Genomic DNA, 26,133 nt, shown 5'->3' with positions numbered 1-26,133 from the left:
AGGCTGTGATATGCTGTGGACAGGACAGCCCTTGGCTCTGTCTGTCAGCGGGTGAAGCCCCTGTGTGCAGCAGGGTGGATGAAGCTCTTTAGGGTTCCCCGCTGTTGGAGGCCTGTCATGATGACAGAGACAGGCTGACACAGAGGGGCAGAGAGAGGCTGCAGCCCTCCAGTTTTCTCTTTTTATACCCATCCATTCATGTTTCTCTGGTCTTCTCGTGCAGCGTCCAACAGTCTCTCGCCTTCCCCGCTTTGTCTCGGAAGCTGCGATGGAAACAAACTGTGGGTGTTGTGAAATTAGTAATGTTTGTTTTTCATTACTTCCTGCTCTAACTGATGTGGTTATACTAAAAAACTTATTTCATGCCATCTCCGTTCGTATCGTACTCATCCTACGCTTAATTCAAATCAAAGTGATCTGTAACTAGTTCTGTTTCATTTTTTTGTTCCACGTTATGAAACGTTTTGTGAAACTAAGTGTTGCACTTTTATAAAAGACAGAAAAAAAATTCTGAAAATCTTAGAAAAGTGCACAAAGAAACTGCGCGTAAAGTGTGTCAGCCCCAGATGCTATACTGGCGTCAGCATTAAATGCATGTGCGTGAGTTTGTGTGTGTTTCCATTGTATGTCAAGCAGTGTGATTTACTGTGGGAGGGGAGCTGATTGCGTAATCTTACAAACATCAAAATGGTGCTGCTCAGATGAGGATCTGCCCACACTGCAGATTACTGCTCAGATTAACACAGGATGAACACTGGGAGGGTGTCAGAGGAAACAACCCCAATTTCTACATCTCAGTGTTTCCTCAGTGTCTCAATGTGTCATTGAAAATTTATTCTGAAATGGGTCAATATGTTTTGTGCGCTACTATAGCTGTTTGTGTGTGTGTGTGTGTGCACGTGTGTTTGTATCGCTGCTCCTGTCTGTCTGTGGTGTGAGGGAACACACACACACACGCTCACACACCTCCTCCTATAGCCTGAGGGGTCTAGCAGCTTATTATGAGTCCTTAGTGGGAGAGTGAAGAGAGAACAAGAGGCCGACTACACTTAAGTGGCAGCACAGAGCACAGACAGGGAGATTTACTTCTCTTATTCCAGCACACAAAGATTTAAAGGAGCTCAGTATGTGATTAAGAGAAACTACTTCTATAATACAAAAATGCTTGAATGTCTGCTGGCGAATGTAATGATTAAGAGTGTGTGTGTGTGTGTGTGTGTGTGTGTGTGTGTGTGGTAACATTTCCTCCAAGAGGCTGAATATTAGTGGGAATCTGCAAACAGCTGCATTTGTGGCTGCTGTGATTGTTTCCATTTGATGAATGCCAAATTTCTCTCTGCTCGTGTCTTTTTTCCGGTCTGGCCCCTGTCTGCTGTCTTTTCTCCCCATCCCCATTCTGTCAGCAGCCACGCTGAGAGTGTGTGTATATGTCTTTGTGTGTGTGTGTGTGTGTGTGTGTCCATTCCCACTCTGTCAGGTTTATTTCTGTTATGTTTCTTAATTAGCTAATAAAGGTCATGGCATCTCTCAGTCGGGGGGGCCGGCGCATGCAAATGAGCCAGAAGGTCAGATGGATTAGTGACCGCCTCACACCGGCCAAATATAGACACAACCGTGCTGCCATACAAATACCTGCAGCTATTAAAGCATCGTGCCTGTACCAACACGGTCCCAGACACACATACTGATATAAATCTGACTGGTTTACTCAACTGTGTTTATAAGTAGACAGCGTTAGTGCGGATGTAGTCTTGGCAACTGTAAGTGTTTGGGGGTTTATTTTGTTTGTTTTTTTCTAGGTCACTGTGTTTCACCAGAAAAACAGTGATCCTTAAACAAACTATTTAGATATTTATTTAGCAATGACACCATGTGGCAGTGCAGCTTGGAACAGGCATCAAGAAGTGCAAGAAGTCTTCTGCAAAGTTTGTTTGTAATACTGAACATTTCTAACATTACATGTCACAATCAGCATCCCTTACTATGTCACATTAATGCTAAATGTGCATTGTATCATAGGAATTCTTATAGTCGCGGTTCATAACGTTTGCGTAAAACTGGATCTTTGCTGCTTCTATTTGCCCAGCAGTCAGGTGGTTCTTTAACCATGGCACAAGTTTTCCCAGCTAAACTATTTGAACATTTTTGCACTGGAAGATACAAACTATTATTTTTCTAGCCCATTTGACCGGAAACAGGTTTTGTTCCACAATTTTAAAAAAAAACTTAGTGGTATTTTTAGTTATAATAATGGATTGGATTTATATAGCGCTTTTCAAGGCACCCAAAGCGCTTTACAATACCACTATTCATTCACTCTCACATTCACACACTGGTGGAGGCAGCTACAGTTGTAGCCACAGCTGCCCTGGGTCAGACTGACAGAAGCGAGGCTGCCATATCGCGCCATCGGCCCCTCTGGCCAACACCAGTAGGAAAGTAGGGTAAAGTGTCTTGCCCAAGGACACAACGACCAGGACAGAGAGCCCAGGGATCGAACCGGCGACCTTCCGGTTACAGATGCGATTCCCAACCCCCTGAGCCACGGTCACCCAGTTATATACATAAATGCTTAAATGCTTTCATTTGTGTGTGTGTGTGTGTGTATGTGTGTGTGTGTGTGTGTGTGTGTGTGTTATCATTTCATTCTGATGCACAAGATAAGCACGTGCTTACTGCTTTTACTTGAAAGCGCCTCTCTCGCGCTCTCTCTCTCCTTAACAGTGGAGTGCTCTCGTGATGCACTTGTCTTCATAACATGTGGTGCATGAATGCTTGCGTAGATAAGATAAGAGAGGAGGTGCAGATGCTGACACAGTCGGCGCTGTAGTGTTGCAGTGGATCTGTTACACCTCTAGGTCTATCACCTTTCGCAGCAGAGCTCGTCTCAGTGTCCTTTAGCCCTAAATCACCGGGCTGTCTCAATGTGTGAAAGCTCTCTCTCTCTCTGTCCCCCCTCAGGTCTGTAACTCATCCTGTCTGTCTCGTCGCTCTCTTCCTCCCTCTCGCTCTGCCTTTCCCATAAGTCACTGGGTTTCTCTTCATTTCTAACCTGCTCGCTCACTGCTCCCTCATAGCCATTCATAGTTATATCTTTGTACCACTTGGCTCCTCTTTCTCTTTTCTTTGCTCTCGCTCGTCTCGACGAAATTTTCATATCCGCTGAAGATCTGAAAAGTGTTGTTGTGCACTTCCTCCAAATCCCGCCATTCATCTCTTTCTCTCCTGTGGGAGGTTGTCTGGCTGCCTGCCTGACTTACAGCAAGCTGAGTGATGGACATGAGCCGAGACCCAGTGCATTACGCTCCTCTGCAGCAAAGCACAACAGAGACCAGACACTACTGTATAATACTGTGCTGAATACAGAACGACGCACACAGGAGGATGATAGACAAAAACTGAACTCAAGTAGTGAAGGAGTGATAAACAACTCGTCACTCTGAGGGGAAGAAGGGTGGTGGGATCTTAGGTCTTTGAGCTCATTATGTTAATGAGCCAAGATAAACGCAGCGCGAGAAGAAACTCTAATAACAGAGATGAGTATTAATGCCAAACTTTCACACGCATGATGAAAACAGATGTGAGAAAGAACACCTACTATCTTGAGTTGCAGGCTGTTTGGCCTGCAGCATTAAAAGTGCAGCTAAGAGAGTCAAACTGTCAGCATCATATCTTGTGCTGAGCAGACCTTTGTAGGAGATGATAGAGAGAATGGGACTTTCTTTGTTTATATCCTTTCCTCCTTCACCACCTCCTCCTCCTCCTTTTCTTTCCCTCGGCGTTTATCCCAAATCCAGCTGTTGTTTCCAACACATCCTCCAAGCCTTAGCTGCCCTAAAGTTAAGAAACAAAACACATTCATTCTGCAACACCTCCTGCAACATACACATATCCAGTATAAAGAATGCACTGCTCCAGGACTGCATATTACAGACGCTCCATCGAACCCTTCTCACTCTTTAAAAGTCCAGCATTTTTTTGACGCTCTCCGCGATATTAGATCCCCCCTGAATATTTTAACGACCCTTGCTTCCCGTTTGTCATTTCGCTCCCTTTTTATCTTTGAATATGCCAGTTATTTCACACCCGTGACCCCTACTCCCTTAAACCAGAAGTCATTCTTTCCCCAAAGCCCTCTCTGACTTTGTCTCTCTTCTCTTTTCCTTCTCATGATTTTCAAAATTCAAGCGTGTCTCCCCGTCTTCTAAACGTGTCTGTACACCCTCGGGGCGCGTAAGATTTGAAGCCATTTTCAGAGGAGTTGAAAAAGGTCCGATCCATAATCACCAAAAGTACCTCTGCCTTCTGCAGAATTACAATAGCAAGCATTTAAATGACCGACATCCATATCTGTATCTCCCGTATATCACTGCCCGTCATGACTCATATACTGCGGGCCGAGCCGAACCACACGCTTGGTTTCAGTTTCACGTTAATATCCTTCAGATTAAGTGGTGGGGTGGCCACTCCATCGCTGCGCAGCATGTTCTCTTCTTGTTTTCCATGCAGACACAATGGAATATAATTAGTCGATAGCTGCTTTGCACTCAGGCCTCTGCATGTTGCTAATAAATGCTAACAACAGAGAGTGAAGCCATATGTCATTTGCTGCATTAGCCACTGTACAGTTTTGTCAGGGAGACTGCTTGCAAGTACATTACATACATTAGCAACATTTCCAGTCTCTATCAGTCCTCTGATTACAATAAATGCTCCCTCGCATTGTAACGATGGGCTTCACAATAATGGGCCATAAATTAATACAGTGCTCAGCAGTAAATACTATTATGCTGTTAGTGTTTACAGCATACCCATGTATATGTAACTGAATCGGTGGATAATCACTATTCACAGAGGCAGTCCTTCCAACACAGCAGACACTTACTGTCCATTTGCTGGGACAGTGCCCCTAAATGTCACTGATTTCAACAAGGGACTGATAAGTGCATCACAAGCTGAGCCTTACGACTGTTACGATACACCAGCAGTACACCGGATCTCTTTTTTTTTTTAAATCTTACAGAACAGGGGGCAGCTGTGAAAAGCTTGTTAAGGTATAATTCACTGCTCTGTCTGTGTCATTTGGGCCTTGTATTATCACTGAGATCATTCCCACACGCACAGGAGCGCGGAAGCCCTGTGAGTGAATGGCAAGCAAGCAAGCATGTATGTGTGTTGGGGGTGCTTCCATATGAAATGTACACGAGGGTGAATCTCAGTGGTGTTAATGGCTTTTTAAATGTCAGGGAAAGTCAGGGAATGATAAAAGAGAGATCTGTTATCCATGTCCTCATGATCACCACGGAGCACGCCGCTGTTCTCACCTCGCTGAGGAGCCTTCAGCTTGTGTGTGTGTGCGTGTGTGCAGGAGTAGTCCAACTTCAATCCCTGCTGATGCCAGCATGATTTATGCACCAATCAGATTAGCTCTGAGAGAGAGGGCGAGACAGTGCGAGAAAGGGAGTGGGACATTAGATATTCGGCGACTTTCTGGTTTATAGTGATTTTCGTTGGGTATTTGGCCGAATACAGACTTTGAACAGCTAAAAATCAATTCATTAATAAATTTTTATTCTTCTGCTCGCATTGCTGTGCATTCATCACTGTGTTAATTTTTTGCTCAATACAGATGGATACAGTAAAGACGAGGTATTGTGCCTGGAGGAAAGTATTTATGCTTTTGTGCTGAGTAACGACCCAGCTGAATTGGGGGGGAAATTAAATCAGTAGGTTTATTGTTCATAAAATATATCTATATCCAGATGTAAAATTAAATGACTTAGAAGAAGCTACATTCAGCTGATCCCTTATTCGTAAGAGGTAGCTCCACATGTGTGATTTGCCAATCTTTTTATGCAGGAAGGCCAGCCTGATTCAACTTGGAATCAAACCGGAGAACTTTTGCTTAATAATATCTTAAAGGGTCCATAACAGATAATTGTTTCATAACTTTTTAAGTGCTCTAGGTTTATGGTGGACATTCAGGTGAAAGAAGCTCAAAAAGATTTTACAGAAATGGTAATAATGAGTGCAAAATGACATACACGGGAAAAAGTAAGTGTAAATAAAGGAGTCTAAATGATGGTCAAAGTTAAAATACAATTTTTAAAAGCTAAAATAAAATTTCTTGGTTTGTTTTATTGAATAGTGTTTCACTTTTAACTTTGTGAAACAAAACATATTTTTACAATGTTGCAAACTGATAAATAAATGATAAATCCATCATTCAGGCATAAAAGAGACACATGAAACTTCAGTTTGGAATTTTAAAATTTTAGTTGTAGGTCTTTTCAGTTTTAAGTACACAAATAAACACATAAAACACAAATAAAGGTAGAAAGTAGTGCAGTAGCCTTCTGCTGTCGATGCAACAGATTTAATGCATCATTAGGGCCACCATTGTTTCCTTTCTCCCCTCGCTCTGGCTCTTTCATGGAGACAAAATCAGTTTTCGCTCAGTATCTCGAATCCTCATTAAAATCAACACAAACCATGCTCTCTAAAATTAAATCTTTGTATACGTGTGTGTGTGTGTGTGTGTGTGTGTGTGTGTGTGTGTGTGTGTGTGTGTGTGTGTGTGTGTGTGTGTGCGGTTTGCACAGCACCCTGGCCTGCTCTAACAGAGGGTTGAGTGATGTCACAGCAGACTGCATTTTAATAGAGAGGGAAGCAATTAGAGAGGGGACAGGCCGAGAGGTGGAGAGATGGAGAGGCTGTCTGTGTGACACGCAGTGCGCTCAGTTCACACACACAACACACACACTCATTACTAAGGATGAGTTAATTAATTGCACAGTGATTCACGGTACTTGTAATTAATCTCGTAGATATGTGAGTGTGTTTTTGAGAGGTGACTCTTCTCCCTTCCATTTATAATTTACACACACACACACACACACACACACACACACACACACACACACACACACACACACACACACACACACACACACACAGAGGTACAGACAAGTCTTCCTTAAGGCTACAACACAAAAATTCTATTATCTGCTTATTAGAGTTGTTGTTATTATTGATTATATTGTTCTTAAATATATTTATGGCCAATAAAACCTATTCAATCAGTGAGCTGACATATTTTGATACTTGACACAGGGTTTGGTATGATTTGTTACTTTTCTAATTGTTTAGTAACTTAAAACCTATGCTCTTTCTTTTTCTAGTGCTTTCAAAATAGTGTATACCTCTCACTGTGTAATAAATGCTGAAAAAAAACATAATAAGACATTTTATATGTAATTAAAGGAGTCGGATATGTCTGAATAGAAGGTTTCCAGAAATGCTGTCTTTGTTTTTTTTGGTTAAAATACTTTTCAATCACGTATCTGATATTGCTGTGCTGCTGCTTTCACACAAAGTATCTTTGCAGTTTGTATATCAAGTTGTTGTGATGCAAAGCTTTAGGATTTAGAGGGAAAATAATTTACAATACCCCACGAGGCAGTATAAGGATGAACATGAATAGTTCAAACACGAGGTTGCAGTTGTTTTGAAACCTAAAGTAAGTCAAAAGTTGAACTGTTGTGTTGAGTTTTCCGTTGTAGATTGTCGTGATAACACCAATAAGGTGATATCACATCGTGCAGTGATTGAAAGAGAGCAAAGCATCATGTTATCATTTATTTACCTTGTAGCGCTCGCCTTCATCGTGTCCCTGCAGAAATAGCCCTCACAGTCCTGTCCCTCTCTCTTTTTTCATTTCTTGGGAGGAGATTATACAGTTAAAAAATTAACTGTATTAATCTTGCTCTCGTCTCTACCCATGATCCTTTGCATTCATCAGCAGGAGTGGGAGTGGTGGAGCAATCGCATTTGGAAATTAAACAAATAAAAAAAGTTGAAGATAGCTGAGTGAGTGATGAAGCCAGCCAATTGCTAGCAGCATAAATCTCCCCCTGTCACCACCCCACCTCTGCCTACACACATTTGGATATTGTTATGATTTTACCGTGTTTGCATATATGAGCCTAATTTATTAGAATCAAACACCATCAAGATTATTTACAAGCAACTGCTGGTCTGCTGCCAATAAGCCCATTAAGTGCATTGTTGGAGAGTGGTTATATGATCAAATACACAATAGTAATTGTGAGTGGAGAGAGGCCAGAGTGATTCTCAATGAGGTGATTATCTGCGTGCAGGTTATTGTGCTATTTCAGCATGACATGTAAATCTGCATCGTTCCATCAATCACAGAGCCGGCTGTCAGCAGAGTGATGTGTGAAAATGACAATGACAACCCCAAAGGATGAAGATGGAAAAATCTGAATGACTAGTGCTCAAAAACGAATTCATTTTTATGTTTCAAAGAAAGACAAGAGTTTTCTATACTGGATACAAACTGGGTTCCAGTGTCTTTGTCCTTCTGTTGGCCATTTATTAGTACATCACAATGTAACTTGTAAAAATGCATGCAAAAAAAAAAAACGCTACGAAATACAGAAACACACCGACCAGCTGTGATGGCAATGCTTCAAGGGGGCAACAAACAAATGATATAACAATAGCTGAGACATGCTTGTTACTATGGCTGTTTTGGTGGTGTTGAGGTTATGTACATATTTGTTTTTCTTAGCTTTAATGGCATGATTCATATATTGGTTTAGTTTAAGTAGTTTTTTTATAGGGACAAGTCTGTTACATGAACCAGGCAGTATACCACAGCCTAAAGCAGTTTGCACTGCCCGATTGTCTCGCTTGTCTTTAAGAGCCATTTAAAGATATGATATTTTTAAATGACCCCTGTGCTTATTTAATAGGTAACTAGTAAACAAATCAAGTAAATTATGCGGTTCCTAAGAGTAGCTAAAAAAGTAAAAGCCTGTTCCACAGTTAAATATGCAATAGTAAACGAGCTAATAATAATAATAATAAACCATTCCTAACAGCAATGAATAATACAAAAAAAAAATCTGTAACTTCCAAAAGTTGTATAGACTAATTATTAGTTTTAAAGTTTGTTGATTACAGTATGATGTTCATTTTGCAAATTATGGTCATACGTTGAGTAAAACACATTATATTGAAGTGGGGTATGCTTTAGGGTGGGGCTCCTCTAAGATTGACCACATGAGGAAAAAAAATATAAGCTCGGCTGTTCACAAATCAATGAGTGACATCACAGTGACTGTGACCATCTTTTATATACAGACTGTCACACTTTTTGTCTTTTTGTATTTTGGTGCTTTTGGTTTTTTTGACTGTTGTTGAGCTCAGCTTTCAGGGTTCTCATGCCCACCACTATAGTGCATTACATGTATTTAGCTACAAGGAGATATGAAGGTATTATTGGTGGAAGTCTGTAATATTGTTTTATTAGTCCTTGGATCACATAGTTTCTCGGCATGTGTGAGAAATGTTACCATTTAGAAGACTGCTAAAGAAAACGTTATAATAAAACAACATCTTTTTTTTCCTTTTCCTTTTTTTTAAAATAAACTAAAAGTTGTAAGAATAATTAACCGGCTCCCAGCAACTTGAACAAACCTAATGTATTTTTCTTACCCATTTGGGTTTCCAAAAATATTTTGCACTGTTGAGCTGCTTCAGTCATATTCCCATGACTGTACACCAACAACAGGCACTCACACATACAAACACACACACAGCAAGTGAGAAAAAAGTGACATAAAGCAGGGGTCTGGGGCTAAGTAAGCAGTACACCAGGTTATGCGTCATTTACCGCGGCTCAATAACAACCTTTCTCTCTGCCCGACACACCTGGTCACACAAAATGACACATGCTGTCCTTTGAGAATGCTCACAGACACACACACTAAGCATATCTTTTTTCACCCCATGGCGGCCTTAACCAGACACATTACATCCCCACTCAACTATCTGCTCGTGACAGATGTATTTATGTAATGGTTTTGATAGGTATTGATCCACACGGCGGAGCCAGTTAAGAAAGCGAGAAAAATGAGATTTTAAAATCAACATGGCTGAGGGGGGTGTTTGGTGGAGATGATAGCTAAACAAGAAGATGAGTGACATGAGTGAGAGAGAAAAAAATCATGTCAAAAGTAAAGCGAGGAAAGTCGTGCCAGCGAAACCTTCAGAGGAAGACGCTCAGGTGGAAAGCGCTCACGAATTTGATTCACAAAAAGAAAGCTCTAAGAAACATGCACAGTGTCTCTGCAAGTGTGTGTGTGTTTGCAATGGCATGTGTGTGTGTGCGTGTGTGTGTGTGTGTGTGTGACCTTGGCTTGGCCCGGTGGTAAAGTGGGGCGTCAAGAGAGTCAGTGTGTGAGCAGTCAAGCGTTCTCCCTCAGATTAGCAGGCTTTATTACTGCCACCAACCACTGGCCTGACAAATCCTCTTATTTCATTTTACCTTCCTCTACCTCTGCCTTGTTCTTTTCCTCTCACTCTTTTATTTCACCTAAAACCTCCTCCCTCTCTTTCCTTCCAGCCCTGCATACGCTAGCTTTGCATGCTTCACCTTGCACCTCTCCTGGCTCCCTCGCAAGTTTTCCCTCACAGCATAACAGCCCTATTTTCTATTTCCTCCCTCTTTTCTCCTCATTGTCTTTCCGTCTTCCGCACGGCTCTGCTGAAAGCTACACATTTCTTTTTCTACCTTTCTCCACTCCACCTCTTGCTCTGCTCCTCCCTCTATCTCCTTCCCACTCCCTGGCTCTCTATAGTGTGATGAATCTGTAGACAGGGGCTAATAATTGTACTTCAGCCCAAGTGCTCATTTTTCTTTGTGTTTGAAAGCTGTGACAGGCAGGAGCTCCTTTTTTTTTTTTTTTTTTCCCCTCCACCCCCCTGTCCCTTGTCTCCCCCTTTCTCTTTCCCTTTTCTTCCTATCCTCACACAATGGGTGAGTAAAATAACTCAGGGTTTACAAGGTCATGCTGTCTAGCGGTGAGGACTCGCTGGGGATTTGGGAGTGGAAGGATTTCCTCAAAGGTGCCGTGTTGAGACTTCAATAAAAAACAGAAAGTTATAGATTGCACGAGCAGATCTACAGGGGGAAATAAGTGCATTTGATAGTGAACAAGCTCAGTAAACTTGGATTCAAATGTTACCATGACTATGAGTCTTCATGGAAGAATAAATGATGAACTGAAGCATTGCCATGGATTAAAAACATCTACTTTTGCATGCATGTTACACATATTTTTTTAATCATTTAAAAGAGAACTCACCTTAAAATGCTCCACTTCCTGCCATATGTGGCAGCTGCATGATCTTTACAATGCATTCTTTTAATAATAATAATAATGTGCCCAAAAAATAAGTCTTTTTTACTGCTTTTTATTCATTACATCTCAGAAATCAATGGTACAGTAATGGCATGGAGAGACTGGGGGAAAAAATGTCTGTTTTTGTAATACTGCAACAGAATTAAAGTATTTCTTTAAGAATCTGCAAACAAGACATAAAAAACATTTTGACAGGCAAATTTTTATATTAAAGTGGGCTAATTAAGTGGAAAGGAGCCTGGGGAAATAATCTTTTAATTTTAAAATATATATAATTTAAGGCTCTATCAAAAAAGCAGCCTGCAAGCAATCCAAATCGTGAGATATTGAAAGAAAATCATATTTCCATTGACTCTGCTGTGGTACTTTATGAAAACTGATCATCAGTTTTCATCCTAATGCCATCCTCAAAAGAGAGAGATTAAAAGAGAGCAGTGGGGAGGGAGGATAACACAGAGTAAGACTTTATTGCCTGCTGTAGTTAGATGGTAAATTTCCTCCTGGCAGATATTTATTGGGTTAGTTGAGTCTAGAGAGAGCTTTAACATTGATTGTGATCATTAAATATATCCGCTCGAAATGGCAACATGGCATTCCTTCGGTCGATGGAGCCAATAGGAGCAGAACAAAGGCATAATCAAATCAATCCTCTCATAATTATTCTTTGAGAGGTGAAATTAATCACAAGAAGAAATAAAAACAATAATGGAAAATGAAATGATCAGTCGTAAACAATTACTGCCCAAATTGAAATGAACTCAGTGAAGGGGGAAAAAACTCAACTGTAAATCCGACTAATTAAAATAACATTCTAATGTATATCGGTTATTTGCTTAACATGGGCTTTCAGTTATTACATTGTTGGGTGTCGTTATTCTAAGAATTGGAATAAAGAGAAAAAGAAATGAAGGGAAACAGACTGTGACTGTGTGTGTGTGCGTCTGTGTGTGTCGAGCCTTAACTGTTGGGTCAAAGGATCAAGGTCCTCCTCTTGCGAGAGTCGTGCTTCTCCTTCTTCTCTGCTCGCTGAGAGGAAGTGTAGCATATTGATTAGCTATCAGATGATTCCGATAGGGCCCGATCGATAAGACTTTGCATGAAAGCCAGGCAGGACCCTCCCACTTCACTCAGGCACACACCCACTGATCTGCCACTGCAGTGCACACCCGCATACAAGTCTAGTTGTTTGTAATTCTCCTGAAGATTCTCCTTTGAGTTCTGAATCTGGCCCTTCTGTCAAAGGCTTTCTTATATGCTCAGCTTACATAGAATTGCGACTGATAGACTAAGCCTGCACTTTTAGTCGAGAGCGGCGATATCTGTAGGTCACAAATGGTCTACGTTACATGATCGCACGTGTATAAAGTGCTTTAGCTGGTGTCAGACTGTGATAATATAAAATTTGCAGCACTTCTGAGATGTATCAGTCAAACTGATGTGTTTCCAGCATACAGCCTTCATCATTAGTACCAGTTTCTTGATATATAGTCATAAACAGCATTATGGTTATTTTATTCTGAGTTTCTCCTCCAGCAGAGAGGTTGGGGAAAGCGGGCTAACATTACAGAAGTCCCAGGTGTAGAATTACACTCTTTAAGATCATTTCAGGAGGCTATAAGAGCCTACAATAACATAACTATTTGAACAAGTCAGAATCCCTTTGAATAAGATTATATTTCAGTAGTGGTGAAGTGTGAGAACAAGAAGTGAGACCTAATTTTTAGAGACCCAATAGAGCAAAAAAAAAAAACCCCCAAACAATTTTAATAAACCACATATGAAGTCAACAAAGACAAAACAACGGAACACATCAGGACAGACAAACTAAATCAAAATAAAACAGAGGGAAACTAAACAGCTGACGTGCTTAACACACTGGCGAGTACGTCTGCTCACGACTTGATCAGTCACACACTCGGGAAGGGAAAACGTCTCTCACAGAGGCTCATGTCAGCACATACACAAAATGCTCTGTAACTGATTGGCAAGTAGGCGAATTCTCATGTTTGCCAAAGTATGACCATGAAAGGGCCTGAGCCTTATCAGCACCATGGACAGCAGCTGGGAACATCCTTTATTAGTGTTCAACTCCTCGTCTGTTTATGACAGATTTCTGTATTTTTAGTTTTTTCAGACACAAACAATTTTTAAACACACGTTATTTATACCGTTTGTTCAATCTGATGCAAAATAAAGAGGCAAAAAGATTCTGGACAGTTTAATAAAATGTTGTTTTGCTTGCTGTACTGTGCATGCGGGTTGCTGACTGTTCCTGCTCTGTGTGTGTGTGCATGTGAGTGTTTGTACTGCATCTCTGTTCCAGGTGTGTGCAGTGCTGTGAAAGGACAGCGATAAGACACCTGTACTCTGGGTACAGAACAGATTATAACAGCAGTATCAGTTTCTGTGCAGGGCACAGCATGTTTCTGAATGTTCTGTCTGTTCCTGTGCTTTTTTTTTTTTTTCTTCTCTTCAGTATGTCTGCCAGGAAGGGAAGAAAAGAAACAATACGTGAACAATGTGTGAGAGTAAATTATATTAAGTATAACTGTGGTGCTGTGTCATTCTGATGATTCTCTACAGAAGGAAACACAATGAGGATTCATGTGTGAGGGTGCTGGTCAAACGTACGATTGCATTGATTGATCTGTTCTTTGAATACATGATGAGTGCATTTCCTGTTCTGTCAGAGGGGAAAAAATACTGTAAAAACAGCTTTTAACTCTGTGATGTTCATACCTGGTTAGTACACTCTGGAAAACTGGAAACTGTCGTACTTAGACTTGTTGCGTACTTCTCAGCTCCCCACACAAATATCCCACCTAATGGTCTTCAGACTTCTATAGAAGGAATTCACATATTTCTGTACAACAGATTTTTATTGACTTGTTTCTCTTTGTGTGTGTTTTTTGCAGATATCATGACACTGGAATGCTGTTTCAAGACCAACCTACGGCATCCGGACTGCCATAAAGCACAATGTCTCAAAAGCGTCCCACCCCCTGTGGCTTCAGGGCAACCAATCCACAGCAAATCCAAAGCCGGAGTTCAATACTAAAGCGGATGATTTAAACAAAAAAAAAAAAAAAGAAAAAAAAAGGGAGAACTGAAGAAATTAAAGATCCTGGACTCTGTAAATAAAATTCTCCACCTTCTGTATTTGTCATTCAAATGGACAAAGATTAACCCATAAATATCTCCAAATTGTAACTTACCAGAGCATAGATTGTCAATACTTAGGTTGAGTAAAATAGCAGAAAAAAATATGATGTCCACCCCCCTTTAGCACATGGCCAGAAATCAGGATGTTGTAAATACTGTACAGAAAACAAATAGGGACGTTGATAAGAAATATAAGTATTGCGAAATTGTGTACATAGCCATTAGAATCACACCTCTACTGGGTTTGTAATTCAATAAGTTTCACATGCCCATTACTATTTATTTCTTCTTGCCCAAAAAGATTTAGCACAACGATTAGCAAGCGCTCTGTATCAGAATAGGAAACATAAACACCAACATAGAACTAGACAAGAGGATATTGAACTTAATTGGGAAGACATTATATTTGCTGATAGCCCACTATTGCTGGAATCAGATGCATATGCCGTAGAGTGTATGCTTACTAGTTAAACCTTGTATTGTTATCAAAACAGGTCATTTGCATTTTGTTTACATCTAATTTAAGTAGACGTTTGAGAAAAAAAGGACTTTAGAGCTTAAAAAGGTTACAGAGAGAAACAGACAAAGAACAAACTGTGACAGGTTCGGCTCAGATCTTCACCTTTCCCCCCACTCCCGGTTTTAAAATACTACAGCAGAGCTTAACTTCACTTAAACTTTAACTAATTCAATAGATTGTATATGAAATCCCCTCCTGTGCTGTATATTTAGTGTTTTAGACGCTGTAGTGATGTGACATATCCAGATGGGCTTCCATGGTTTGGCAGCTCTTACAGTTAGTCCACACCTAACGAAACATCAGCTGTTTCCTTTCTGATTCCTCTTTGGCTAGTTGCCCTCCTCTTCCTCTTCGTCTTCTGTCCATTAGAGGGCCTGTATGCCCACTGACCTCTCTGCGACCAGGCGCTCGCTCAGCTCCCACAGGCTCGTAGCACTGCTCGGATCCTGGGCCTGGGCGGATGTCTGGCAGCGGAAGCAGTTGTTGAAGTACATGCCGCCCAGCCCTTCCAGCTCCGGTGCTACCGCACAGTACACTGTGGTGGCCGCCCCTTGTTGCTGTGGACAGACAAAAAAAAAAAAAAGAAGAAGAAGAAGAATCAGTGGACGAATCACGACGCTGAGACAGCAAGGCGGCGTCGGCCTGCAGGAGCAGACAAAATATGGAGAACTCGTCTAACGACACGCAGACTTTAGGATGTGTGCTGTATGGAGGAAAAGACAGAGGACATAAAGCAGACTCTGACCACATTCCTTTGTCCTCTGTGAGACCCACACACACATAGACAGACACACGCATACACACACAGACAAAAAGAGACAGCAGGACTGTGTCTACAGGGGGGGAAAAAAGACTCGTGCACACACCGTCTCTCCCCTCTCCCTGCATCCCGATGACTGGGTCATATAACTCCTTACTGTATATATATTTATATACATATATTTATTTATTTATTTCTCAGCCAGGTGTGTATAGGACATCTCGCTATGTGGGACCGTGTGAATGCTACAGATGTATAGACTCACAGAGGATAAGGCGGGAACAAAAATATTACACCAGCTCCTGTCTGGATGGGAGTCACCAGGGAAACTACAGCTCTGATGTGCGATGTGTGAACAGCAGGTTTCAATGCCATGATTATCAATATGTATATTTTTCACGTGATGTTTATTAATATTCAAGTGCTGGAAAATACAAGTACAACTAAGTATTTAAATCAAAAGTTTTTTGGTTGTTGCGTACAACACACAAACACGTCGCACGGTTTTCCCTCCAGTTCTTTCTCAGTAATTCTCTCAAGGCAAGTTTAAACCTGAAGATCACTCAGCCCGGAAAACTCACTCTGTTACACGTCGTCTCAAGCCGAGACGCGCTGTAAAAGTGAAACAGTATTTTTACGCAACCTGCTAAGTTCTCTAATACACCCCATCCCATCAGTCAGTAATTAGCAAGGATATTCACGGTGAGAGATTTCTGTGACATTTGAAAATGAAAGCTGAAACTGCGGCAGAATAAACACGTCAGAGAGAATTACACACATAACCCGACCGCTCAAAGAGGGATCTTTCATGCTGCAGCTCCGGCTAAAAGCTGCTGTGACAGCTTCCCTGCAAACTCCAGGGCTGGAGACGACTTCTATGCGGCCACATGAAATGGCTCGCCTCTTTATCTCCTGATGTGAGGGAGCGAGACGGGGGTGGGGGCAGAAAGAATGAGAGGGAACACTGATGTGATGACTGAAGGCTAGTGTTTAGCACAGAGCACTGGCACACACTGAGACAACCACGTATATGCAGTAGTCAAACGCGGGCAACACACACAAACGTACACACATGCGTAATGGAGGCACATTACAGGCCAACTGTTTGAACAGATTCCCAAAGCACAGGCCAGCACACTAAAAGTGGCAAGATCCTATGTCATCTAAAGCTTTCACAGCCTAGTACAAAAATATGCACCAAAATGCAAATGCTACGAACACAAAAACACACACGCATAAAGCAGATTCCAGGAAATGTTTCTCTCATCGACACACGCAAACCAAAACGGGCACCCACACACAACTCCCTCTAAGCTCTGAGTAAAGTTCCACCAGGAGGAGCCCTGGTGTGTAACGTCGCAGAAGCAGATTGAGCGTGTTTGAAGTGCTCCGTGATGAGAGAGCTCGTAAACAGCAGATGAAAAAGGCAGCATCTCTCTGTGTGCCGCTGTCTGTCTCACCTGCCAGTGAGGCGATAACTTCATCCACATCACATGTCGCCATATCAAAGACCGACAAATGCCAAGCAGTGTCTCTGAGTTGCAGGTTCACACGCACTCAGTTCAACTCATCTCTCTCACTTAGGGCATCTGATTTAGCTCGCCTGAAAGCCAAATGCCTTTTAAACTTCACTGAAGATTTCAGCGCCGCCGGCTCTGACTCCCTGACACCACCTTGAACTTGGCTGACTTTCAGACAAGTTTGTTTGCGTCCAATTACCAGACAGTTGGGTTTAAATATTGATATAAAAAAAAACAACTTTCATGTTCAGAATCCAGATTTATGTGGCTGAAATCTGAAAGGTATTTCTATTCTTTAGAAAAAGCTTCTCTGCTGGCTGCCACGCATGCAGTTAGTGACAAACGGAGCAGTACACGGGCTGTTTGTGCGGTGTGCCCAGCAATGTGCTATCTTATTGGTGTTTAGCTCATCCCCCTCGCCACTTGACCTTGTGACCTCTGTAAAAGATAAGGCTGATGAGATTAGGCATTAACATGCTCAACCACCCACCACAGCCATTTATCACTGTGTGTGTGCGCGTGTGTGTGTTTGCAGATACCAGGCAAGTAGGTGGCGGGCAAGGATTTCGCTACACTTACAGTTACACGCTGCCTGAACACAAGAGCGTATCTGCGCACAAGCACGAACAGATACACATATGAACAACCCGCACGGAAGGTAATGTCACTAAACCAGTGTGCATCGAACACATCTGTGCCGTCCAAAGATGATTTCTAATCCGAGTTAAACTGTAGATTAAGTCTGTAAATTAAGCTGTCTACAAAATGATGGGTGTGTGTCTTTCTATAGTGTGCACCTTAATGTGAAGCATTACCTTGACTACAGTAGTTTTATTATCAGAGACATCTATGGTACCCAGAGCTACGACGTCTGCCCAGAGAAGCTGACTTGACACTGACTTAAGCTCCAAAAAATAAGACTTGTCCTTGGATACTCTTTCGGAATTGGCCTCTTCAGGCATTTTAGTCCAAAAAATAAAAAGTGAGACAAGTATAGGAATGCAGTTACAAATCTAACTTTAAATGCTTTGAGAGGGAAACTCTTTAAATCCTTTAGACGACCATCTTGCAATTCCACTTTAGACTTAAGCATGACTTCTTTGGATGACTTCAGACTTCACTTTCACATTCCCCAAAACAAAACTAGCTCTGTTACCACCACACTGATTCTAGGAGGGAGGGAGGGAGAGAGGAAGGGGACAGACAAGGAGGATCCAAACCAACCAAAACATCTCCAAACCGAAAATTTTTCTCTATGCTAAAAATAAAATGCAAAGATCTCAGCAATATGATAAACCAATGCCAAGTGCAGAAGCAGGTTTTATAGATTACGTGTGTGTAGATCTTCCTTTGTGGGTAATAAAAATAAACATAAACACTGAGGAAAGACTTACAAAACACCCTGCAATAAGCTGACTGCTGATAAGTGGCAATAAGCCTGTACTTAGCCTGGGATTCAACACTACGGTTCTGGAACTGCTCTGGGACCAGATCCAAGTCTTCCAATCTCAGCATTGACTCAATACCCAAGGACCTCATGGACTTGCAATAGAAATGTCCTTGTATAGTGTTACGCAATAACCCGTTGTTGAGAACATCTTACTGAGCGTATCAAAAGCAAAAAGGGTACGTGGGGGAGATGTGATGTTGAATTAACAGTATTGTTACTTTGCCGTGTTCTGTTTTGTGTCTTCATCGTCCGAGTTGTATAAGCTTTCTCTGACCCTGTGCATGTGACCCTTTGACCCCCACATCTGTAGTTACGTCATTGACCTCTCCCTCTGACCTGGATGTAAATAACCCAGTACTGTAGAGCAGTCTGTTTTTGGCCCATCCCTGTACATACAAACCTGTAAATACTAATGGCTATGCATGCTGAACACCTAGCAATTCTTTCAGGTACTTTTATAATCCCCAAATTCTCATATGGCATGTGCTATAAAAAATAATATAAAAAAGTAGAAAAAGTAAAAGATTCAAATAAAAAAAAGTTTAAAATAAATGCGTTGGTAATATTGTCAGGCAATATCCTCTCTTGGACAGTGTGTGTAGAGTCTTCCTGTTTTCTTACTCCTGTGGGTGGTTCTCTCCCTTTGCCTGTCCTGTGTTTCTGCTCACCATCTGTGTCAGTTGTTGTCAGTTGGCATTTGTAAAGCAGCGAGGGTTGAGGCAGAGAATAGAAGAGAGGAGGAGTGTCCACCAGCTGACCTCTGTGATGGCACTCCAATTCAGCAGCAGTGCTAAGTTTTGGCAAAGCGCTTTGCGCCTGGGACACAATTTAAAAAGTTTGTGCCTGGCCCGAAGCACACATACTGTACAGCATACTGTAAATCAGTGTTTGCAGTGTGAAGGCCCTCTATATATGTGCAAAGGTACAAATTTTTTTTTCCTAAGTTTAATAATCTGGAGAACCTACTATTTTTAGCCCATTTTAGACGGTCGCATTTTAGGAAAACTGACATGTTTTCTGTCCTCATTTGTAACTAGTAAAACATCTGGATTCTAAAGACAAGTACTTTGAGAAAAGTCGTTTTTAACCATCCAGTGTCATAAGGCTACGGCACTCAATTGGAAAAGTATTTCCTGGCTTGTAGTCTTAGTAAAGAGGAGGAGTGCAGTTTTTGCCTCAGCCCTCTGCCACGCCTCGTGGAGTAACTATCCTGAAAAGTGGGACTCCAAACTGATTGTGATTCTGTTCCAGGAATGTTTTTCTTTTTTTTCCACCCTGAACCTGTGATGTTTAAAATAGATGGAGGTGTCTGATTTTTAATCTGTGCTAAAGATATTTTACATTTAATAAATAACCATTGAAATCAAAGCTTGGTTTTTGTGCAGTTTATGTGTGTACGACGGTGTGCGTTCAGAGCCATCTTTGCCCTCAGCTGTAGTAACCTCTGCGAGCTGACAGCTCAGCTGAGCGTGCCCGGCCCAGCTGTAGAGGGAATCCTGGGTAATGCGGTCCCCACAGATAAACAAGCTGCCCTTCTATTCAGCTTGAGCACTCAACCAAGATGAGAAGAGATTAGCACCTAAAACACCCCAGTGCACACTTCAGAAAGCACCCTGACACTCACAACCATGAATCCGAGGTGGCCTCCGTCACCCTGACTGAGGTAACGTTAGATAACCAAAAGTCAAAAGTGCTCTGTTCTTTAAAAAAAAAAAAACATAAAGAAAACTCTATTATGTATAAACTGAGAGCCTGGTTAGATCCCCAGAGAAGATCAGATCTTCGCATCATGGTTCGTTCCAGTGACTAGTGTACTTCTGGTCATCTGTATGCACTAAACGCTATTTCATAATGTCGATTAGCGCACAGGCTGATGGCTAATACTCACCTACAGGCATCGTGCTCCCCTGAGGGGCATTAAGGATTGGATGGAGGGACCGGCTTCCCCCCTCCCTGCTTCACATTCCCTTCCTTTATCCTACCTCCTCATTCTCTGTGTCTATCTGCCTTACCCCCTGCTTCTTTCTCAGCCCTATCTTCTCCATCAACCGTGTGTAGATCCTTATTCCCCTGCAACTTCATCCTCCTCCATCCCCATAACTCACTGAAGTGGGCGTACAGACCCACTGTAACTGAGGCCTCACGGGTAAATGGTCATAGTAGGACCTCTTGGAGGTAAAAGGATCTCTTTCCCTGGAGCCCTGAATCACAGATGAGCACTGTCAACGGTCTTTCTTTCTGTAATACAGTGAAGCATGTGAAGGCAAACAGAAAAAGGAGCAGAGGGGTAAACTGCAGGAGTGACAGAACACAACACAAAGCGCAGCAAAACCCCCAATGCCTCTGCACTATTTCTCTCTCCTTTTTCTCCACGGCCCTCCCTTTACCCCTTTTGCGCCAGATAAGATCAACCAAGTGTCAGTCATCAACAGCCTCCTGTCACACAGTGATTGTTCAACTGTTATATGCTTGTGTAAATGTGCAGTCCAACGCGACATCGCTGCATACATTTAATGCTCCCATGTTCAAGGGAACAATAGAAGAGGAGGTAAGAAACGAAGTGCAGGGAATGCAAAGGACAAGGAGGGGAGGGGAGGGCATAAAGAAGTAAGGAGAGACCGGTATGAGTAGGAAACGAAGCAGGAGGAGGAGATGAAGGAGCTAGGACACAATGCATCCAAGGGGAAAACGACGGGGAGTCAGAAGGACTTGCGCAGCGACTGTGAAACTATCTCATTTTTATCTTGTGAGAGGACTTCCGAAGTGATCCGCACAACCTAATTATTTTCCCCTAATAAAAGCAACATATGCTAAGACAATAAAAGGCCTTATTGGACACCTATTCATTAAAAAGGAGCAGTAAAAGGTGTAGGACTCTGGCGCAGGGATTAGCTTTTAACAGGGTTTTTCTCTGGCTCGAAATAGCCTTAGTCTTCCTTTAGCATGTCCATATGGGTGCATTGCCCACCATAAAAAAATCTGAATTATACATGAAGAGGCCTGGCCGCTTTATTGGCTGTGATCTTCCTTTTCACTCTCACCTAATTGCATCAGTGCATGATACCTGCAACTCTGGACTCAATCCCTCTGTGATTTCGCCTACTGCACATGAGTGCGACAAGGCATGCAGATGCACTTTAATGTGAGGAACTGCGCAGAAATAAAGTACATATAGCTAAAGACAACCAGCCAGATAAGCTGTAATTCACACAAGTTTGTTAAGTTGGTAATAAGTTAGTTGGCATAACGCATGCTAGTGAGTCACGTCTGACAGTTTGACACAGTGAAGCCATAATTCCATATGGTCAACGTACTGTAAGTGTCAGTATGTTTCTATTATGAGCAGAGCAATGCTGTCTGTCCGTATGTGATTGTGTGATGAGCTGGTGTAACAGGGCCACACACAGGTGTGTGTATGCTCACCTTCCCACTGATGCACCAGCTAATTGGTCTCCTGCGGCAACCTGACATATTCACACACTCCAACGCACGCACACATACACGCAATGTAGCTTGCAATAGTCATACTCACGTGTGAACTGACTGTGCAAATGCGCACATGTGTGTGAACACAACTATGCATGTGTCTACATTCACAGGCAGCCTGCAGAGTGGACCTCCACATCAACTCATTATCACAGTGCTGACTGAGTGAAGAATGACACCTGAGCAGATACTGCTTATAATGTACGCTCTCCTGCTTAAAAGTACAGCAAAAGAAAATGAAAACCACAGACTACAACACTATACGGTAAAACATACAAGTCAAGATACTCCTCAACAAAAAGAAGGCAACTGCCCTCTAACACATAAAAGACAATGCAAGCCAGTAGCAGCAGCTAATTTTCCAGTCATCCCTAAAATCCAGTACGACAACACAGAAATCCCAAATCTTACTGTAACAGTGTTCTGTGTTGTCGTGTTTGTTTATCCTTCGAATCAAAATGAGAATTAGAATACTTGAATATTCCCTGATTCTGAGTCTAAATATTATGTTATCTTGCTGTCAAACTCGAATTAACCTTAAATCTCCTTCGACTGTGGCTTAAAGAAAAATCATCTGGACCTATTGTCTGTCTTGTTCAGTTAGTCATTTCCTCTAACCGATTCTCCAACCACCCCCTTCCCTTGTGGTGGAGGTAGAGAGAGAGGGATGTTCTGTTTTAAATAAGAAGGCAGCACTGGCCCATTAAACTCTGATAGTAATGATATTAATTTGGCAGGAACGTGTCATTTTCACAGGAGAGCAACTAGCTGAACTGTCATTATACACACACACACACACACACACACACACGCACACACACACACGCACACAGGGAAAGCATTGTCTCATTCACACTGTGTCTGCACACACACACACACACACACACGTGCACAAACTCCTCCTGTGTGTCTCACACACACACACACACACACACACACACACACACACACACACACACACACAAACCAAGAACATGTCACAGGAGAGCAGCTAGCAGTAACATTATGAGAGAGTCAGAGAGATCTGCTAATGGGATAGATTAGCGTGCCCTTGGTCACAACGGCTACAATTGAGCAACTGGAGCTGTGACTTATATCCATGTCCCCCATCGACTCCATGCACCCTCTTTACTCTTACACTTTCCTCATTTTCTCATCCACTGATGACTTCTTCATCTTCTTTTTTTCTTCCTTGTCTTCTTCTTTTTCATCCTTCCCGTTCCCGTTCTTCTTCTTCTACTTCCTCCTCTTTTTCCTCTCTCAGCTTCACATTTTACTCGGCCTACTTTGCATTCCCGGGTTCACGAGGTTCATGGAGTTCATGACCGCCTAGCGGAAACTTGTCAAACACAAAGGCTGCAGTGTCTAGGGAAGAATGGCAGAGGTGTTTGTGTTGCAACCTGACTGAAAAGCATGAGATATTATCAAAATTGTCTTATTGCATTAATGATTTTGCTAATTGAGCATAATGAGCACAGAGGGATGGCAATCTTTAAGTGTTAGCAGTGTGCCACTCTCTCGACCCATCAGCCTGTCTGATGAATTGGCTTTTGAGGACAAAGGTCACTTTTGGGGGGGGCTTCTGGTAGCCATGATACCTGATATCCCCTGCAATACTTCCTGTTCAGTCTATTGGTCATTGTTGGCAAAATAAAAATTAAATTAAATTAAAAAGTTGATGCTAGCTGATGGTTTCAAGGCTGTTTTTTTTTTTTTAATGTAATCATGCTTTTACTGTCTTATCGGTCAGTAGAAGACGGACTAGAATCAGAGTATAAACAGAAACTGGAAAGCGTCTGGTACCCAGAAGCAAACACAGAGAAGCTGCACTTTTCTTGGAAAAGGATGGCAGTGTTGTTTGTATTGTAACCAGGCTGAGAAATAGGGACACACAGCAAAATTTAAAAAGGCATCATTTTTAAGGAAGCCTCGTGACTACAGAGGAGCTTACTAATCAGCGTGCGAATTACATTGCTGGGTATCTTGAAGTGTTAGCCATTTAGTGAATGAGAAGCTATCACAATCTACAATATTACATTCAAATACTTTATTATTATTACATGGCAATTATTACTGATAGTATTCATCTTCTCCTCATTTGATGGGCTTTTATTCAAAAAACAAAATATGGGGAAGTTTTATCTGTGAATATGTATATACTCTACATGCATTCACTGGATACTTTATTAGTACAGCTCTTCAAGGGGGGAGAAAAGTGATTTTGACTTTAAATGTGGTAGAGTTGTTGCTGCCAGACAGACTGCTATGAGTATTTCAGAAATTGCGGATCTACTGAGATTTTTCCACAATCATCTCCAGGGTTTACAAAAAGAGAGACTCTGAAAACTTCACCTGGTCTAATGACTCCTGATTTCTTCTGGAACACTGCGAACACTATAGCCTACCTGTGTATTCTCGTGGACCACGTCCATCACTTTCTGACCACAGTGTATCCCTCCTCTGAAACAGAGCTCAAATCATTTCAGACGTGTTTCATTAATGTTACAGTCAGGTCACTGTACTCAAGTGACCACCTCGGTCAACAGATCTCAATTCAATGGAGCACCTTTGCGATGTGGTGGAACTGGAGAGTCAATTTGCAGATGTGCAGCTGACAAATATGCAGCAACTGTGTGAAGCTGCCATTTCAACATGTTTGAATATTTGCAGCACGTTGTTGAATCCACGCCACAAAGAATTAAAGCAGTTCTGAAGCTAAAAGGGGTTCAATTCAGTGCTGGCAAGGTGTACCTAATGAAGTGGTTGGTGAGTATTTATGCTTTTATAGCAGCGCAAGCCTACAATCATTCTGCAGCAGCTAAGCAGACCTGTCCAGCACCTGTCTCGATAACACCGCTAAATATACTCTCTCTCTCACACACACTTTTTTGCACACACACACACACACACAACCACAGAGTGTCTGGAACACACAGGTCAGGCACACATGCCTGCATACACTCAAACACGCAGTGACCCTTAAAGCAGCAAACACACTACAGAGGGATTGTGTGTGCATTGTGCTACTTAAAAGAATCATATTTACCTATTTTTACTGGTATGTTGATCCATGTGCATGGGTGTGTGTTTGTAAGGCAGGGTGAGAGTGTGCATGTGTGCATGCCAATATGTTCTTGAGAGAGAGACAGAGAGTGTGTGTATGTGTGTGTGGGTGCCTTCTGCGTGTCCACGCTGACCCCATCTCGGCACTCCTGACCGGTTGAATGCAGGCTGCATAAATTAGTGCTGATGCTCTGCGATGTAATTATGCTGCTGTCAGGATGGCCCCTCTACTCAAATTCATTTTAATAAAGTTGGTCTCCAAGGTTACCAACCCGGGGTCACCTTCGGTGTCATTCCCTATGGATCGCATTCTGAAAGTCTCAGGCCGGAGTACAGTAACACCTTCACACTCGTGGCCCCAGCATCACAACACAAACACACCTCTCACTGAATCGCTCAGGGCAGAGAAAGACAGGAAGCAGAGAATAAGAAAGAGGAAACAAGAAGCGCAGAAGAGACAAAGAGGAGGATCAAAGTGTAGTAATGTCATATAGAAAATACAAGGAACACAGAGGGAGGGTTGTAGGCTGAAATGAGTAGGTGGGAGCGTGAAGGAATAAAAATGAGATGAAAGGAATAAAAGGAGAGAAGGGACAAGGGTAGAGGGACAAGGAGAGGGCAAGGGAGTGTCTCTCTTGGGCAGATGGCGGGGTGTATTCTCATTTGTCCTGTTACGGTGTGTGTGTGCCAACACTAACCTCCAGGGCAGCACAGAACACGCTCTCAATTAGCCAACAACACAGACTTGCACATACAGCCAGGAGAGAGGGAGGCACAGCTTTGTCTTGACACAAGAAATAGTTAATCATACAGAAACAGTGGACACAGCTACAACAGCAGCCCATCGAGAACCCACATAAATTAAACATATTTCTAATTACCTCAAACGCCATTTTATCATTAACATAATAGTCTGAGTATGATCTGTTTTCTCTTAGCTT

General features: G+C 42.1%; 2 protein-coding genes across 2 annotated transcripts in view; one reads left to right on the top strand and one right to left on the bottom strand.

Moving 5' to 3' along the window:
• Positions 1-16,123, top strand: part of mafb (MAF bZIP transcription factor b) — a 47,005-nt gene extending 30,882 nt beyond the window's left edge. The window contains exon 3 of the mRNA XM_085461578.1: positions 14,147-16,123. The gene's annotated coding sequence lies outside the window, so the exon portion shown is untranslated. The remainder of the gene's footprint in view (positions 1-14,146) is intronic.
• The window catches only part of wwox (WW domain containing oxidoreductase), a 135,670-nt gene continuing 124,815 nt past the window's right edge, over positions 15,279-26,133 (bottom strand). The window contains exon 9 of the mRNA XM_085461577.1: positions 15,279-15,470. Coding sequence (XP_085317703.1) covers positions 15,279-15,470 — 192 coding nt within the window. The remainder of the gene's footprint in view (positions 15,471-26,133) is intronic.

The sequence above is a fragment of the Copadichromis virginalis genome, linkage group LG7 (assembly GCF_057382275.1).
Source record: "Copadichromis virginalis isolate Kocher_CV1m ecotype Utaka linkage group LG7, C_Virginalis_male_GT1.1, whole genome shotgun sequence".
NCBI lineage: Eukaryota > Metazoa > Chordata > Actinopteri > Cichliformes > Cichlidae > Copadichromis > Copadichromis virginalis.
The sequence above is the reverse complement of the archived record's forward strand: the minus strand, read 5'-3'. Positions and strand labels throughout refer to the sequence as shown.